This window comes from Silene latifolia, chromosome 4 (genome assembly GCF_048544455.1).
Source record: "Silene latifolia isolate original U9 population chromosome 4, ASM4854445v1, whole genome shotgun sequence".
In the NCBI taxonomy this organism is placed as follows: domain Eukaryota; kingdom Viridiplantae; phylum Streptophyta; class Magnoliopsida; order Caryophyllales; family Caryophyllaceae; genus Silene; species Silene latifolia.
Genome location: NC_133529.1, coordinates 2,466,600 through 2,482,741, shown reverse-complemented (window position 1 = coordinate 2,482,741; position 16,142 = coordinate 2,466,600). Strand labels below are relative to the sequence as shown.

Here is a 16,142-nt window from a genome sequence, read left to right as displayed (position 1 = left end):
CATCAAAATGTCAACATTTTTTTTTATCATGAATAATGAAAACTTAATTTCAAAGGACCGACCAAATAATGAGAATTGAAATAAAGAGTCACGGAAATGAGCAATTACGTTTAACGTACTCAATCATTGTTTTCCATGCATGTCTAAATGTAATTATGCAAGAGTTACAGCTTGTGGTACTATGTGTCCTTCATTATTGACTTTCACCAATTACTGTTTAAAATCGTCATAACTTAAGACAATTCTTATTCCGATTAAAATAAAGATGGAAACAAAAAAAACGAGTCTTAAATTAAGATGGTTTTAAATAAGTGAGGTTATATCGAGTACATGATTGAAGAACTTTAAAATAAATGATGATATTATCAGTATGACCTTGATTGGTTATGGTGGGTTTTAAGTTAATGATATCATAATAATAACATTACAAAAAGGAATTGAGAAATGATGTTGAGAAATGGCAAATATTCAAACATTTTTACTTGATTACTTTATGTGAAATTCTTTAGAATAGAACACAAGAAAAGATGGGGAAATGATTATTCATTTACAAATATTTATATAAGACGGTTTTAGACAAGTAATTTGTAAAATAGGTTATGTAATAACCAGTTACATTAATATAGACATAATTTTCTTGTGATTTAAATGACCCGTGTAACAATATTTATGTAAAATCGGCTTATACGAAGTTGTTTAAGACAGAGAACAAGAAAGGGGATTATGCATGGTAGGTCAAGGTCGTAGTAGTGCAGTAGTGGAATCAAAATTTTCTGTTAGCGGGGCGAACTAGTAATGACATAAAGCAAATCTCGAAAATTTTAACTAATTCGAAATTTCCAATGTTCAGAGGGGACGAGCGCCCCTGCTAACCCGCCTAAATCCGACACTGTAGTAGTGTCTTAGATAGAATCATAGAACATGATAATGATTATGGTAACAATGAGATTATAGATGCATACAATTGAAATACACATAATACTCCCTCCGTTCTGGTCATTTGTTGTCCTTTGGTTTTGGCACAAAGACCAAGAAAAGAGGAGATAGCCAATTACTAAATGACATGTGGAGCAAATTGAGTGTGAATGACCAAATTGTTAATGAAATGCATTCCTAATATAGAAAGGACAACAAATAACTGAGACGCCTCAAAATGGAAAAGGACAACAAATGACCGGGACGGAGGGAGTATATGATATGCATGCATGCATGTTCGTCAATGTAAATCTAGAGAAGAGTGACGAACAAGTGATGATCAATTGATCATCTTGGTTAAATTAAATCCTCCAACTCAGTAAGACAATGTCTGGTTTCTTGGACCACTCGTCCACTAATAATGCCAAATTTCTTCACATGTTTTTAATAAGATGCATCATATACTATTGCCAGCTACCACAAATTAAATTATGATTTAACATGTTAATCAAAAAATTATTTCTAATCCAATCACCAAAAAAAATGACTTAATCCTTAGGGTAGTACAGTTGTTGGAATATAAAACACAGTATGAATCGAGAGTCAGCACACATTGTTAGGAGAAGAGAGATTATATATACCGCTTTATAAATCAATGGGTTCGTCAATTGATTTTAAGATGAACAGCCTTGTGTTTGTCCAGTGGTTCGTCTCTACTCTATTCGAGTAAGCCTAAAGCCCATTTTCATGTTCTACAATTCATGAATAAACCCAAAAAATAGAGTTTTTTTCTTATTACGGTAACAAATCTTTCATGTGAACGTGACAAAGATGATATCGTGTTTAGTTATCCTTTACCGTCTTAATGTATTCTAGTTAAACAAAGTAAATGCTACAAAATAAATTACATTAACTTTGTTTAAGTCCATAATTTTTTTTGATATATTCTTATGTCATGTATTGTGTACATATACCAAGGAGTGCATATATAGTTGTAAACATGTCAGTAAATTCCAGAATTCCAAAGAAAATTATCTTAGAATTGATATAAATAGCATACAAAATCTTGAAGAAAAATCCATATTCATGTGAGCTCTCTAAATATTGTACAGTTATTAATAAGCGCACGTATATTCTGACAATTATACTTCAAACAGCACACACCACACACAGCACACGTAAGTTTGACTAAACACTTCAATATACCACGACTATTGATTGACCATTAATACAATTCAATTCAGGTCATACTTATAGAAATATGGCATGAATCAGCATATAATACAGTCCAGGTTTTTCTAATGCGTGTCGTAAGGTATATGTTAGAAAAATCGGTAATTTAATATGCTATCTAGAGAAATATTCGCAAGTTTATATCATGTGAAATTGACAAATAAACTCATTTTTACTATAATAATTAATGAAATAATCTTGCAAATTTTCTCTAATCAGCTTCTTATTACGTGTTCTGAGAATACCCAAGTTAAAACAACAACAACAACAACAACAACAACAACAAAAAATTAAAGCTTAGTCCCAGTATAGGCTACGGTCAGCTAACATGAATTATTATCCGAATTTGAATAGGTCTAAAAAAATTGTGAATATTTAAAAACCTGAGTAAACTGTGAATCTTAATAAAGAATATAGAGGAAGCACATTAATTAGGACTCCTATAAAAGGGTGTACCACATGCTTATTAAGTTCATGCGTAAAAATTTAGTTGCATGTTGGGTGCCCTAAGATTTAAAGCACATAGATATGCCACACCCTCACTTATTCTTGAAATAATGCATATCTAAGTGTTTTAATGGTCCAAAGAGCTAGCTTGGTCAAGCTATCTATAATGACCATCTATGACTAAAATTATGAGGAAATTAAAAAAAAAAATCAAAAAAATCTAATCTAACATAACAATATTTGAAATAATTTATCAGTAAAAAAATGTCCTGAATTCTAAACATTATTTATATTAATTAATAACTAGTTGTATCGTGTCACCCTATTTACTTGAATATTTGCAAAGCGATTATAAATGCATTTTTTGATTAATATTGAGGTGTTCTATTTATACGGAGTTCAAAACTCGAGTAATACACTAGGTAAGAGTAAAGAGTCGTAAAACACTAGCGTAATGTAGTTGTTGGCAATATATATGCTCGCTAGATCTCCTTACAGGTATACAAACTTGTCATCAATTGTCAATAATTTCTTGTAATTGATGTTTTAGGGCGTATTGTCAATCATTACCCCAAGAAAAAGCAATGCTAAACGAAAACTTTGAAAGGCTTGAAATCGTAATTTGGAAAAGCTTAATTACCCGAGTTAAGATCACCTGTCCTACTTTTGTGTCCCACTATCTTAATATTTTGACACATTACACCTCTAATAATAAAAATGGTAATTATAGATACCAAAGTGATTATGTGTCATCCCACCTTTGTGTTCTTAAGTGTCATGTTTAAAATTTTAAGAGTTTACCCAGTCTTAAGCACACTGTGACAATAATTATTCGAATATCTTGAAGGATCGGTAAATTGCGAGGTAAAGACAAGTAAAATGAATCCACAAAACGATTAGAACTCCAGATTCACCAGTTCTTATTTAAGACTATCTTAACTTATAACGGCTCATACTATGGGTTAAAACAACAAGTCTCCCTTGTAACGGGTATATCCGTCACAAGCTTGCAACGGGTCAAGTACTATCCATGTGGGTGGATAAGACAAAACAGTTTGATACTCCCTAGACACCATGCTTTTGTGTTATCTATCCCATGTGGATATTACTTGACCCTATGTCCGTCACAAATGAGAATTTGTGGGGTTAAAATAGAAGTGGAAATGAAATGAGTTTGTAAAAAGCATTCAATTAAGACGGTTTTAAGCAAGATCTACGGGATGGATTTAACGGTGGGGAGAAAGGTGGGTTTAGTCTCAGGTGAGAGGGCCCAGACATGAATATATCCATCAATCACAAAGACACAATACAAGGGTAAAGTTGAAAGGATAACTACTCAATCATATGCATAATTGAACAAACAAAATCGCCAATAATTTTGAAGAGATGGGGAAACAGGATATACAATTGGCACAAAACTAAAGGCAAACTATTTCTGAGAAATATTAAAAGTGAGTTTTCATTTTCACCAGGGAATCTCATCTCTATTTTTATTTTCCACAACAGTTTTACTGAATGATTAATACGGGTAAAATACTAGGAACAAGACTGATTTGTTAGATCATGAAATTTTCACAAATTATTATGATGTCGTCGGAATTTCATCTTAAAGAATCCATCTTTTTCTTACCCTACGAACAACATAAAAATGGGACTTCATGGGAGATTGGGAGACTATCTCTTCTCTAATTGTATCAACAAAACTCAATTGTCAAAAAAAAAAAAAAAAAAAAATAATAATAATAATAAAAAAAAAAATACAAGTTTCTAATTATACCTTCGTTAAATGAGCCGAATCCGCTTGACGAGTCATCCTTATACATTCAGTCAATCGTGTGCTCAAGTTTGGCGAAAGCTCGCTCATTACATAATGATTAGTACCTTATATCGTTGTTTAAGCTTGCTTAATTTTAGTACTTTGTATATCATAATTTTAGTATTAGTAAATTATATACGTTATCCGATTACTTATACTATATTTAAAAATCAATTTATTATCTTATTTTTATTTATTAATTTTTCATTAAACTTTTAATAAGATAATAAAGAAATGATTGAACCCCACCCCCAACTTCAACTTATTACACTTAAATAGTTTCAACCCAAGCTCAGTCTCAATCTTTTAGACTCGACTAATTTAGGCCGAGAGCTCTAGCTCAAATTTCCACGATGATCACGACTCACAGGTCCATCCGAGCTCATTAACACATCCTTAATTGAAAAATATAATAATTACAAAATACTCCTAAAAAAATATTAATTAAAAAATTAAAATTTACTTATTCCTTCCTGGCTGGTAATACACATTTATACACTCATGACAAACCCATAATGAGGACGGTCTCACACTAATCAAATGTAAGACGGTCTCTTAGGAGACTTATTCGACACTCATAATGAAGATGCAGACAAACCCAAAAGCTCAGTTCACTTACCCTTCACAAATTGTACAGCAGTGGAGTAGGTCATCTTGATCAGGGAATCTCATCTATCTCTAAGGAACCGTCCTTATATTGTCTTACTTTCCAATGTTAATAATAACGTCACTCTTCTTTTCTCTACTCTTTTTCATTCCTTTTTTCCTACTTTTGCTGTCAATCCCCCATGGAACATCCCTCTCTTTTCAACGTCCTTGAGAATCAAAGTTTCCTCCTACTTCACCAAAAACATTATGTCCTTACTTGACCATACCGCTATAGAATAACCGATGCGTCACTCGACCCTCTTCAACCAAACTTGTCTTCTCTAGGTCATCCCTACACTGATATAAGCGATGTTACTTATGAGACAGTAATCTTGTTCGACACGACACTAAGGAGTAAAAAATATGGAATCTATATGACCCTTACCGATCTAACATTTCGAAAAAAGAAACATAATGTCCTTACTTGACCATACCTTACAGAATAACCGATGCATCACTCGACCTTCTTCAACCAAACATGTTATTTCTAGGTCGTCCCCACTCTGATATAAGCAATGTTACTTCGACTCATTACTTTTGAGACTGTAATCTTGTTCGACGTGAAACTAAGGAGTAAAAATATGGAATCTATATGATCCTTACCGATCTAACATCTCGAAAAAAGAAATGTAACGTCCTTACTTTACCATACCTTACAGAATAACCGATGCATCACTCGACCCTCTTCAACCAAACATGCTATCTCTAGCTCGTCCCCACACTGGTATAAGCAATGTTACTTCGACTCACTACTTTTGAGACTGTAATCTTGTTCGACACGACACTAAGGAGTAAAAATATGGAATCTATATAACCCTTACCAATCTAACATTAGGAAAAAAAAGAAATACCTTACAGAATAACCAATCCGTCACTCGACCCTCTTCAACCAAACATGTGGATCTCTAGGTCGTCCCCATACTGATATAAGCAATGTTACTTCGGCTCTTTACTTTTGGGACTGTAATATTGTTCGACACGACACTAAGGACTACAAATATGGAATTTACATGACAGTTACCCTAACATTTCGATAAAAGAACAAAGGGTATAAGTCTTACATCACTTTGTTCTCAGAGTGTTCATTACATAGTTTAACAAACAAGTTGGTACCTACTATACCTTGACAAGCATAATGTCCGTACTTGACCATACCTTACCGAATAACCTATGCATCACTCGACCCTCTTCAACCAAACATGTCATCTCTAGGTCGTCCCCACGCTGATATAAGCAATGTTACTTAGACTCTTTAATTATGAGAGCGTAATCTTGTTCAACACGACACTAAGGAAGAATACGAATATGAAATCTATATGACCCTTACCGATCTAAGGTTTCGAAAAAAGAAACATAGGGTATAAGTCATACATCACTTTTTTCTGAGAGTTCATTACATATTTTAACAAACAAGTCGGTACCTATCATACCTCCACAAGCAAATCTCACCATATCATGATGAATTACCCAAGTGAGACTGTGAGAGTACATGGAATAATGTAACAACCTAACATAGGCTAGAAAGGAGGAAACTCGATTTGACGTCCCATAACACCATTAGACTGAACAATGATTTGGGACCATGTAACATAATTCATAAGAATCCTAAACCGTATGAGTGCAACTAGAGCTAAAAATTTCGAGACAGGGTATTGATTCATACAATAAATAAAGTCTGCAACTGCCTATTTATTTATCAACATGTATTGAACTCATTCAAATAAGCAATCATGGAAGATGTACAATGGCAATAAGTGACTCACATGTGATATGCCATAGAGGACAACAGGTTCCACTATTGATGCACTTGAATCTTCTATATCACACCTCTGCACGAAAGACTTTGGGCCTCATGCGACTCAATAGTTACTCCGACATATAACTGCAAAACTTTCTTGAACACCTGCAAGAAAGGAATAAGAGAATACATTTATGGGTTTAACGACTCGATTAATTTTCGTCTGCTATCTTTGTTACAAGTCTACATATAAAGTAAAGAATGAGCATGTATTCTTGTCCATCCACATACCTATTGACGTCGAATTGCAAGCTACAGGGTGCAAATAAACAAATGTCGTAGCAAAGGCAAGACCTAATTTATTCAACCATGGCGCTTGCTCAAAATCTATTAAGTCAGAGACCTTAGTAAGAGCATATAACATATAGATGTTGGGTATCCATATCGAACTAGGCCACCTTTATCTAGACTACTACAATATCCAAAGGATATAAATTAAACCCAAGTCCAAAAGCATGAATCATTTACCAACATTCACTCACAATCCACCCCCAGGCCCTTCAGTTCTCCATCAAATTATTACTGCAGAATCCAAGCAACAATACTATCCACCAAACACCATGTGCTCTTTGCTTTCAGGAAACCGTGTCCAGGGTTGTAAGAGGTCAAAGAGCAGTCAGTTACCACATCCATATCAATCATCATTCCTCAAGAGTTCAAGGGTTGGCAAGCGACAGCAGAGCGGGTTTGACGAGAAAATGTACAAAGGATGGGGGGGCCACCATCGCTGAGTGACGAAAGTATTTGTTTTAGCAGTACTTGCAATTCATCTACTAGCTAGGGCTCTAGGAATAAGACAATGCACTTATAGACCTATAGAGACCCCACCAATCCAAAATAGGTTGTAATATGTTTTGTTATTCTCCCAGCATCAAAAACAGAGGCATCTCCAGATAATGGAGCAAATAAAAAAATCAAAAGTAACCGGAGAAAGGTAGTTCAGTAGTTACAAGACCGGGATTAATACTTAAAGACATGGCCGCATGACTCCCCAATCCCTATACTTCCGGCAAATGGGCGTCTTTCAGATTGAGATTATGGAATTGGGATTCTTCAATTAAATTAAAAGTTTGCACGAAATTATAGATGAGCGCATCACCTCATCAAATTCCATGAATACCAAGGCATAAAAAGATATTGGGAGACCTGTATGAGATTAGTCAAAGTTTTCTTTGCATGTCTTACATCACATTTGAGTAGATGACTTAACAGTTGCTCCAGTGTCAATTCAAGTGGTTATCTTATTTTGCTACAGAAATACTCTGATGCAATGACTATACAGTTCTTAACATCATGACAGAATATTTTGAGGGAACCATCCTGAAAAACGACTACTCTCTAGTCCCACCTCCACTCCAATTCTAAACAAGCAAATATCAGATCATTACTTATTGTTGCTCTAAAAATTGGTACTTTAAAAGAAACTACACTTGCAGAACCTAACACTAACCTGAAGTGCAAATGACTCTTTTCCATTCAAGATTGCATCCATAGCAGCAAATTGATCATCGAATACGCTATAAAACCTTTGGTAGAATGAGCTCCTATTTTGTGCAACGCAAAATAAGACGAGAAATCAGAATTGCTTCTACCCTAAATATAAGGCGTGTCATTTTAAGGTCGAAACATACCGCTCTTCATCAGTCAGATGCTGATCCAATTCGTCAAATTTCCGCGTAATAACTTCAGCCCCAACTGGCGAGAGCAAGTGTAAAATAAGAGCCTCTAAGGTTCTAGGGAAGTTTTGCTGAAAAGAAAGCAGAAAGAAGTTGGTGAACATATTACAAGGAGGTTAATGACTGAAAAGGCATTAGATGACTAAAAGCAAAACATACGGATAATATTCAGAGATCCTGACAAAAGCATATAGACATGCAAACATAAAATGCCTATAAAGAGCAAAGGGGTCTACCGACTAGCACTAATTAAAGATAGAACTCCAGTCCAAAGGCCTAATCATTTGAATCCTACTCTAAGCCCAAAGCCAACATATTGAATGAAGGATTCGAAACACTCTTTTACTAACAATCTAATATGATAGGAGTGCTGTGTAATTTGTACGATATTCCACTGGGGAGAAGACTGAACTGCAGGATAAAAAATTACAGTTTGTATAACAGCCTTTTCCAAGCATTAAATTTGGATAGTCTACAAAGCAGAGAAAATATTACACACAGTGCATTAAACTTCAATTCACAGAGTTATTGGCCTCATGGGGCAAAAAGCGGAAGAAAGGCTCTGAAGTCCAAAGAAAAGAGCTGCTACATGCGAGTAGAAACACATTAATTTATTTCTCACTCTAATGTCTTTAAACATATAAACTCACCACCATAGCCAGGAAGACGGTCTGTAGCGCAAGAGGTTCGAGCTGCCATATAACATTTGCAATGGAGTCATCTTCCAAGCAATAAACTTCAGTTACGAGCGTTTCCACGACGTCCTTCATTGGAGAAAGACCAGAGTCACCCGTTGAAGTGCATTGATCACGCTCATTGGCTCCCTTGGGAAGATATGACTTAGTACCGGTCATATTTTTGCAGTTTTCTTTCGAGGTGGTTCCAGAATCGCTTGGCGAAGTGTACTGATCTTGCTGATCATTGGCATTGAGCCCATCATGGACTAAAGAAACAAGTTCACGTAGTCCCACAAGTGCTTGCGGATCAAGATCTTGAAGTCTAACATCCATATTTAGCTTATTCTTATGCTTCTCATGATCCTCATGAGCACTATTTCCTTGACAATCTGGTGCAAAAAAAATAAGAATCAACTTCTAATCATTAGCCCTGCCTAATTTTGTCCGATATACTTTGCTCTTGTTTAGGCGGAAATAGATATGCCAAATCAACACAAAGATAACACATCTACAAGGTATGTTCAACAATCTGTAACCAACAGAAACTGACCTGCATCTTCTTTCTCAGGTGGCTCATGCGTATAGCCTCTCATTCCATCAGACCCTACAGTTGAAGTTTTTGGCAGCATCTGTATCTGCCCTATCAAAAACAAGAAAAATTGTCACCAAAAACCATCAAACTGCTAAAAACTAATGGTTTATACCCGCAGCATGTACTATAATCCTATGCTTATAAAAACAATGCATCAGAGACATTAAACTATCCCTATCAAGGCAAGTAATAAGAAGACATGACAGAAACTGAATATAAAGGTAAGGAAAAATTGTCTTGATATTCAGTTTATTTAGGGGGAGGGGATGAAAATGCATAAAATTCAAAATAAGCACCATGCTTCAAAGTATGTTTGCTATTGGTAAGGCAAGCTCAATTGGGAATAAAAGTTGAGGCGGAGCTTGAACCAAACAACCAGAAACTGTCCTGCATGCTACACAGCTGGAGTAAAATGACCGCCATAAAGGACATGCAGTAATTCAAATGGAAATTAAATAGCTACCCATTTACCAGATAAGTTGAGAGATTACATACCATCTCCTTGTCAACTAATCTTCATTCCATTATATTCATATCATCAGCAAATGATGCACAGAAAAAGGAGCACAAGATAAGGTATGGTTCAGCAAAACGTAAAAAGTACGTAAATACACACTCATAATACCTTCTAAGTATCCTTCGCAAGTAATATGCATCCATGTGTTCCAACATATTAGACAGTAAGTTGGATTGCCACCAAAAGTTAACAGCAATTGTTAGTTCATCGCTATCAACTTGATGATACCTATCAAACAAAACAGTATTAAGTAAAAAAACGTAGTATAAAAAGAAAAACGAAGAGTATACATCCCAGCACTTAAAGAACAAAGTAAAGTTTCTTCTTGAAGCCAATTCATTTCACCTAGTGTGTAGCATGAAAGGGTCAAAATAACAATAAAAAATTGTATATGCTTCCCAGCACGTATCGAACAGATCATACCAACTTTGACAGTTGTTGATACTAAATTACTAACAAGCAATTGAAGTACTCACCAGCCTTCCGGAATAAAAAGAGCATCCCCTGCTCGAAGAACAACCTTCTGAGATTTTTCACAAGCACGATTGAATCTTGGATGGCGTGATAAGTCCGGAGAATCTAGATTAACAGAGCTGTTATGTTCATCAAAGGAGAGTCAGATCTAATAACGCAATGCATATTGGCATATTGCTACACATTGATCTTCAGAATAACAGAAAATATACACTGCCTAATATCTACTTTGGCGAAGAACCACATACCTATGGTTAGAGGCTTCTCCATATATTGGCATAGGATCTAACAAGGGTCCAGAAGAAGGTGGCCACAAGACGACTGCCACAAGCAGAAGTAACAAAGTGACAAAAAGATAAGCAAAGGTACTGAGATTTTAAGAGACAATGGCTAGAAAGATACAGGTGCTCAAAACAAATACTATAAAGAACAGCTACAGCTATTATAGCACAAAGCCAGTCGTTGTATCAAAAAATCAAATACTCCGTATAAGATAAAACCAAAAAAAAAACAAAAAAAAAAAAGATGAAAGCACTATAAAATTCCAAATTAAGAGGCAGACACCATCTGCTGAAAATTTGACATACAATTGTACAGTACTATGGTCCATGTGAAGCATGACTTTGCTCCTGGCTCAGGGGATTCAGGGGAACTATTATAAAAGTAATCACAAAATTGAAGCATCTATGTCCAAAAATATATGTACTTGATCAGACGCAGCCTAAATTTGTGACCTTTGACTTCAAAAAAACAGATAAAGCAATAAACAACTAACATAAGGCAAGCTTGGATAGAAGGATTTGAAAGGAAAGGGAGGGGAAGGATTTGGAGGGGAGCAATTTCCATTGTTTGGAATTTGGATAGAAAAATGGGGATAGAGGGAGTTGGATCCATTTCCCTCTTCCAAGGCAAAATGTTTCCCCTCCAACATAGGAAATAATTGGAGGGAAAACTCCCATCCACCATTCCACATCCCCTTCCCTCTTTCCCCCTCCCCTTCCTTTCCCTCCATTTTTGGTATCCAAACAAGTGTAAGATGACGAAAAACGGACAGAAAAAAAGTATTACCTTGCTTGCAACCAGCAACTACGCATAGAAGGTTATGGTGTGGATCATAGTGAGTGCTAGATCTCGATTGTGCAGTGTTCATCCACAAGTTAATAGATGACAATGTTTTTGATTTCAAGAATGAAGGCTGTTATAGAAAGCAGAAAAGTGAGATAAATGTTATCTCCAGTCCCCAAAATTATCATCAGCAATGGAGCAGCAAAATCAAAAAAATCAGGGCAATACCAACATACGATTTTAAGGTCATTTTGTAAAACATCCAGTTGTGCACTTTCCCCTTTCTGCCCGTGGAAGATAGGAAACTGCAGTCACAACGATGGCAACAAAAGCGACCATATGTCAGAAGGGAAGTTTATATTAACACTTTGTTTGGATGCACACTGAGAAAGGAAGAGGAGGAGACCCCTTGCCTTCAAATATTTCCTATGTTGAAAAGATATTAACGCGGCATCGAGGGGTGGAAATCGATGCCTCAATTACCCCTATAAATCCCTCCAAGTCAACAAGCTAACCAAAGAAGAGAAATTACCCCACTCCCTTTCCCTTCGAATCGGTTCATCTAAACGAAGTGTGGCAACATTGTCTTAAAGGGCTATATAGGTGTTAGGTACAAACCTGTGCTAAATATATTTGTTCACGAGCAATAGTAAATGAGCTCAATATGTCGGTGTCCCCTGATGAACTCTGAAGTCCCTCCAACTCAGTGCAAACAGTGTGGCTGTTCTCGTTGCTCAAACCCCTCTTACACAATCCAATGAATGAAGAAAATGGCACTGGAACCTGCAACATCATCTAATAAAAACTCCGACTGGAAAAAATTGTTAAGAGAGGATAAATGCCAGCCTTAAGAGTAAAACTATGTAAAAGATATTTACCCTCTCGTGGCTTTTGATATCACCATAAAAGACTGGAGCAGATTTTGATAGCATAACCTCCACAACAGCAGCTCCTACTTGCTCCTGTAATAATTAGGTTATATCATGCATAAAGCGCAGCACCTTTATTTATTTTGGATGAAACACATGAAAATTGACAAGAACGAATGATCAGTGTATTCTTATTCAAATTGTTAGCTCAAATTAGACTACAAATTTTAGTTCAGTCTCTGTTTGAAATCTCCAAAAGCATCCACCGAACACTCCATTTTCCGTAAAATTGAGATCTTAAAATTACTTGCTAATAGCTGATCTACTCCCTCTGTCCCGTTCATTTGTTGTCCTTTTTCCATTTTGAGGTGTCTTAGTCAATTGTTGTCCTTTCTATTTTAGGAATGCATTTGATGAACAATTTGGTCTTAAAATTACTTGCTAATAGCTGATCTACTCCCTCTGTCCCGTTCATTTGTTGTCCTTTTCCATTTTGAGGTGTCTTAGTCAATTGTTGTCCTTTCTATTTTAGGAATGCATTTGATGAACAATTTGGTCATTCACATTCAATTTGGTCCACATGTCATTTATTAATTGGCCCTCTCCTTTTTCCTTGGTCTTTGGGCCAGAACCAAAGGACAACAAAGGACCGGGACTGATGGAGTACTGATATATAAATTCCAGTATTGTGTTGCTTAATACTATTTTCCTTACTAAAGGATGAAAACCATCACCCATAGGCAGCAACTGAACTGAATCGACATAACAACTTCTGAAATATTCTCACCAGAAACTCTGATATTATGTACTTAGATGAGATACTCTACAATAAACTCACCTATAATACTCCCTCCGTCCCGGTCAATTGTTGTCATTTCGTTTTGGCACAAAGACCAAGGAAAGAGGAGAGGGCCAATAACTAAATGACAAGTGGAACAAATTGAATGAGAATGATCAAATTACTCATCAAGTTCATTCTTAAAATAGAAAGGACAACAAATGACTGAGACACCCCAAAATGGAAAAGGACAACAAATGACCGGGACAGAGGGAGTACTATATAAAGGATGCTTATGTAATGAATCAATTATTCGGAAATATATATCTCCATTTCCTTAAACTCGTCTAAATTCTATAAAACCACAGGTGATTTTTCACAGCGGATTTATCTTCAATCATAGCTTCTCAGTCAATTCTTGCAAATTAAAAGCTACTAATCTCATCACATTATGTAAGCAAAACTAACAAGCTTCTCGAGATTGTTACAATTTATTACAGAATATAGACCAAAGACAACTACAAAAGGAAATGTGACTCCAAATTGCACAAAGTCAAGTCATTCAAAACTTATTAAACATATTGCATAAACCTGAATTCCTCCAAAATTAACCGAAAAAACACAACAAATTTCTACTCATTGTTACACATTTAGCTAAAAGTATGATCAATTCAGTTTCATATAAACTCCAGAAGATTTCACGCGATTATCAATCAACACTTCAAAACAACTAAAATGCAGAATAACGTGGCAACAACAATGAATAATCCGGTAAAAGTATGATCAATTCAGTTTCATATAATGCCACCTCCACAATCCCCATAAACTCCAGAAGATTTCACGCGATTATCAATCAACACTTCAAAACAACTAACATGCAGAATAACTCGCAATAACAATGAATAATCCGGTAAAAACCTCCAAATAACCGCGAAACACAACTACAAAAGGAAATATGGCGCTGTGCTGCACAAACTCAAGTCATTCAAAATAATTTACACTTGCATAAACATGAATTCCTCCAATATTATCCGAAAACGCAACAATTTACGACTAATTGTTACTTATTTTAGCAAAAAAATAAATCAAAACCTAAAAAACTGAAATGAATAACGCTACAATAACGCTAAGATTTCACGCGATTATCAATCAACACTTCAAAAAACCTAACATGCAGAATAACGTCGCAATAACAATGAATAATCCGGTAAAAATCTGCAAATAACCGCGGAACATAACTAAAAAAGGAAATATCGCGCTGTGCTGCACAAACTCAAGTCATTCAAATAATTTACACTTGCATAATCCTGAATTCCTCCAATATTAGCCGAAAACGCAACAATTCAATTTACGACTCATTGTTACTTATTTTAGCAATCAAAACCTGAAAAAACGAAATGAATAACGTTACAATAACGAAATTAATAATTCGGTGAAAACCTGCAAATAATCGAGGCCGCCATTAGAAGGATTCCAAGCATCAAAAGCATTCCAATCCTTCACACAACCTTTAAACACCTTTCACAGAATCACCAAAGAAGTAAACAATTACATAAACAACTAATAAATTAGCAGAATTAGAAGAAAATAAAAAGAATAACAGCAAAATTAAAAATAGCATAGTTACCAAAGGAATATTAAGCGGTTCAAATTGAGATTCAAATAAATCAGCAGAAATATCATGATTAAGTTGTTGAATGCGAAGAGTGTCCTCCATTATCTCCGATTTTTCTGATGAAGATGGAGATTTCAATTTCAAATCGTTTCGGTTTCTCTCTTGGGGAGCAATGTTATTGTTTTTGTTTTCTCACAAAGTCACAAATTCTTATCAAAGTTGGCTGGCGTGAGTGGTAAGGGCTTTTATCTGGTCAACCCATTAAATTGCCTTTAGTACCTCGAAGGAGATTGCCCCAACTATCGGTAGGGATACTCCTGGTCAACACCAAAAAAACAAAGTCACACATTCTTATTGAAGACCATAGAATTAGAGACTAATGTTTACCGAGTACGGAGTATTTTTTTTGAGCCATGGTTCACCAAACTTCAAAGTCACGGCCCAGTTGTAGGGGTAGGCATAATCCGGTCCGGACCGGAAAAATAGACCGGTCCGGACCGAAATCGAGTGGACTGGAATCGGAATTGAAAATTCTGGTTATGTCTCCGGTCCACCATTTTCAAAGATTCCGGTCCGGTCCGGGACCGGTAATTTCCGGTCCAGACCGATTTGGACCGGAATGCCCGGAATTATAGTTATTTTCATTTTTTTTTCTTAAAATTGTATTTTTATTCCGGTCCAATGGACCGGAATTTGAAAAAAGTGGGTAACTCCGGTTCAACCGGTCTGGTCCGGTCCCGAACCGGAATTTTTGTAATCCGGTCCGATCCCGGTCCGTTAATTTTGCCGATTCCGGTTCCGGTCCGGTCCGGTTTTGGACAGGTGCTCAGCCCCCAGTTGGACCTGATTTTTAATCTACTGATACAAGTCATTCAAGATTCACCGTGATCCATTCGTGATGATCAATTAAGGATGGATTATACCACTATTGTGACTATGACTCTTACTGAGATATTGAACCATGCTAGGGGCACGTGTGATTGTGTGAATAGGGTTGAATAAAATTATACGACTGGATTTTA

The 16,142-nt window shown here is 35.8% G+C and overlaps 1 protein-coding gene across 4 annotated transcripts; it reads right to left on the bottom strand.

Moving 5' to 3' along the window:
- Positions 1 to 4,786: 4,786 nt before the first annotated feature.
- LOC141652538 (lysine-specific demethylase JMJ31) lies at positions 4,787 to 15,333 on the bottom strand. Of its 4 annotated transcripts, none has more exons than XM_074460057.1 (17): positions 15,133 to 15,333; positions 14,946 to 15,023; positions 12,737 to 12,820; positions 12,477 to 12,641; positions 12,095 to 12,163; positions 11,862 to 11,988; positions 11,042 to 11,114; positions 10,796 to 10,912; positions 10,428 to 10,547; positions 10,298 to 10,316; positions 9,761 to 9,845; positions 9,184 to 9,599; positions 8,489 to 8,604; positions 8,308 to 8,401; positions 6,823 to 6,962; positions 5,911 to 6,283; positions 4,787 to 5,356 (listed from the first exon to the last, which is right to left on the bottom strand). In XM_074460057.1, the coding sequence occupies exons 1-15, from the start codon at positions 15,220 to 15,222 to the stop codon at positions 6,876 to 6,878; spliced, it is 1,740 nt and encodes a 579-aa protein (XP_074316158.1). In that variant the 5' UTR covers positions 15,223 to 15,333; the 3' UTR covers positions 4,787 to 5,356; positions 5,911 to 6,283; positions 6,823 to 6,875. The 4 variants fall into 4 exon arrangements, with proteins under 4 accessions (XP_074316158.1, XP_074316157.1, XP_074316155.1 ...); XM_074460056.1 differs by having other exon boundaries at positions 4,787 to 5,351; XM_074460054.1 differs by lacking the exon at positions 5,911 to 6,283.
- Between the last annotated feature and the right edge of the window lie 809 nt (positions 15,334 to 16,142).

What these genes read in the sequence shown, in the direction of transcription:
- LOC141652538 (XM_074460057.1), bottom strand. Translation starts at nt 15,222, where the DNA reads ATGGAGGACACTCTTCGCATTCAACAACTTAATCATGATATTTCTGCT. An exon ending in AACCGCTTAATATTCCTTTG is followed by an intron (nt 15,024 to 15,132) that starts GTAACTATGCTA and finishes ATTCTGTGAAAG; the next exon opens with GTGTTTAAAGGTTGTGTGAA. An exon ending in GGAGAAGCCTCTAACCATAG is followed by an intron (nt 10,913 to 11,041) that starts GTATGTGGTTCT and finishes TGAACATAACAG; the next exon opens with CTCTGTTAATCTAGATTCTC.